Below are 2,476 nucleotides of genomic sequence, written 5' to 3' on the forward strand. Positions count from 1 at the left end.
GGGTTGCCGGTAGTTTTGTCGGAGGGACATTAGGAATGGGTACAGGGAATGAGGACACGAAGGTAACGCGAGAGCAGCTGAAAGACCCTCCGAGGAAATGGTGATCCCGAGCTGGGGCCTCCATGGGGGAGGGGCGCGAAGTCGGGGACACGCAGGGAAGGCCAAAGCTCGCAGGACGGGGAGAGGGGGACAGAGGACAAGTAGAGAGGGAACAAATAGGAGGTACTGGACATCGGAATACGTGGGAGGGGCTGAAGTGGTCACGTTGTTGGATTCGGGGTAGCAGCCTGGGAGTAAGAAGCCCGGATAAGGGGAAAACACTTCATCTTTTTTTTTTTTTAATTATTTATTTTGGGGTCTGTGTTGGGTCTTCGTTTCTGTGCGAGGGCTTTCTCTAGTTGCGGCAAGCGCGGGCCTCTCACTGTCGCGGCCTCTCTTGTTGCGGAGCACAGGCTCCAGACGCGCAGGCTCAGTAGTTGTGGCTCACGGGCCCAGTTGCTCCGCGGCACGTGGGATCTTCCCAGACCAGGGCTCGAACCCTTGTCCCCTGCATTGGCAGGCAGATTCTCAACCACTGCGCCACCAGGGAAGGCCCACTTCATCGTTTTTGAGACTCATTGGAGGTGGGGGACCCTTAGGGAGGTTAAACTATGCAGAGGGGTCCCAGTTGAGCACGAGAGTCTCGCCAGTAAATTAGAGTAGCCCTCATCTGCTACACCGGAAGTGGCGAGGTGCGGATCGGAGGCCTTACAGGAGCGGAGAGGCGGGCGCCAGAGCTTCCAGGCCCGCCCCTTCAAACTCCGCCCCGCCTCGATCCCTCACCACCCCCCCAGCCTGCTCCACACTCCCGCCTCCCGCCCGACGCTGCCTTATAAGGAGCCTCCAGCGGGCGTTCGGTTTGGCCCCGCCTCCTTTAGCCTCATGTCCTAATAAGGACATCTAGGGCATCCCGCAGCTAGGGGCGGGCGGGAGCGCGTCTCCAGGGTAACTGCGAAGTCTCCCTCCCCCTCGTCGTTGCTCTAGGAAACTCCGAAGCTCAAAAAAGGTGGAGCCAGCCTCCTCTCCAGTCAGGGCCGCTTGCGCGAGGCGGTTGAGCTGTGGCCCCCACCTGAGGCTCCCGGGAGCTCGGTTGGTGGGCGATGCGGCGGAAGGTCCCCGACTACAACCCCCGGCATGCTCTGCGACGTACCCCACTCTCGGGAGTCGCTCCCCGGGTCCTGAAGCCCAGCCTTCTGGCTCTTCATTTACACCTTTTATTCTGCATATGGGATCAACGCCCCCAATTCTCTTGTTTGCGACCCTGTCTTCTCTTCCTGCAGAGTAAGAGGGCATGGCCTTTGTTCGAGGCCAAAGAAATCTTCCCGGAGTCCCCCACTCCAGTTTCTTTTTTTGAAGGTTATGCTCCCACAGAGCTTCTGTCTCAATTTCTGCCGGTACTAATTAACCATACGCCTGGTTACCAACTCGAGAATGAGACTCAAGTTTGGTTTAATATCTATTTCCGCTTTTCACTGTTTAGTAAAAGGCACATAATCCTTGAATGCACAAACCCCTGTCTCATGATTTTGGCTTATTACCTCATGATTTTGCCAAACACCCTAAAAACAAGTACAAATCTCTATTTTCAAAGATTTCCTCGTAGCCTTTCCCTTGCGTTTTTTTCTCTTATTTTATTGACGTTGCATATGGCCTTTTCTCAGTAGACAAGAGTGGCTTTACACATGGAGGATGCTTAACAAATGTTTATTGGATAGAAGGTGCCTTATACTAGCGATTCTCCTTGCTCTAGGGCTGGATTCCAGGTCAATGAATAGGTGCTTCAATTCGGAAAACCAAAATACTAACTCACTGAAAATTTTCAGACCAAAGGATCCAGATTGTGCCAAGATAGATCTTAGGAAAACCGTTTCCCTCCGAGGTAGAGAGCCGCGAAGTCGGGGCTCATTTTCAGGTCATATTACCCAACGCCGAGGCCTTCGCTCAGCTCCGAGCATTTCCTGGGAAATTCGACCAACGGGTGCGCTCTCCGTGCCATAGCCCCGCCTCTCTCGGCTGTTTTGAACTACATTTCCCAGGATGCAACGTGGAGCAGGGAGGCCGTCAGGTGAAAAAAACTCTGTTACCCAGCGAGCCCGAAGACGGCGCAGGACCCTCGGACTTCATTTCCCGTCGGCCCGCGGGGGGAGCGCCGGAAGCCCGCCCCGCCCCTCATTGTGCGGCTCGTACTAAACGGAAGGGGCCGGGAGAGGCCGCGTTCAGTCGGATCCCGGCAGCAGCTGCAGCGGCTCTTGTCTTTTCTGGCTCTCCTTGCTATCTCCTTTTCTCTTCCGGAAACATGGTGAGCGGCAGGCCATGGCGCCGGAGGGGAGGCGGCTGCGGGTCGATCATCTGCGCGCGCTAAAGGGAACGGGGGAGCGACGTCGGCATCCCCTCCCCCAGCTCCCCGGGCGGGATGAGGGTCTCGTGCTGAGGGGCG

At 56.3% G+C, this 2,476-nt stretch overlaps 1 protein-coding gene across 1 annotated transcript in view; it reads left to right on the forward strand.

The window, feature by feature from the left end:
- The first annotated feature begins 2,181 nt into the window (after positions 1–2,181).
- CFL1 (cofilin 1) overlaps positions 2,182–2,476 on the forward strand; it is a 3,625-nt gene continuing 3,330 nt past the window's right edge. Inside the window, exon 1 of the mRNA XM_024749241.1 lies at positions 2,182–2,338. Within this exon, the coding sequence (XP_024605009.1) occupies positions 2,336–2,338 (3 nt within the window). The 5' untranslated portion in view covers positions 2,182–2,335. The remainder of the gene's footprint in view (positions 2,339–2,476) is intronic.

Source organism: Neophocaena asiaeorientalis, unplaced genomic scaffold, assembly GCF_003031525.2.
Source record: "Neophocaena asiaeorientalis asiaeorientalis breed wild unplaced genomic scaffold, Neophocaena_asiaeorientalis_V1.1 scaffold43, whole genome shotgun sequence".
Lineage (NCBI taxonomy): Eukaryota > Metazoa > Chordata > Mammalia > Artiodactyla > Phocoenidae > Neophocaena > Neophocaena asiaeorientalis.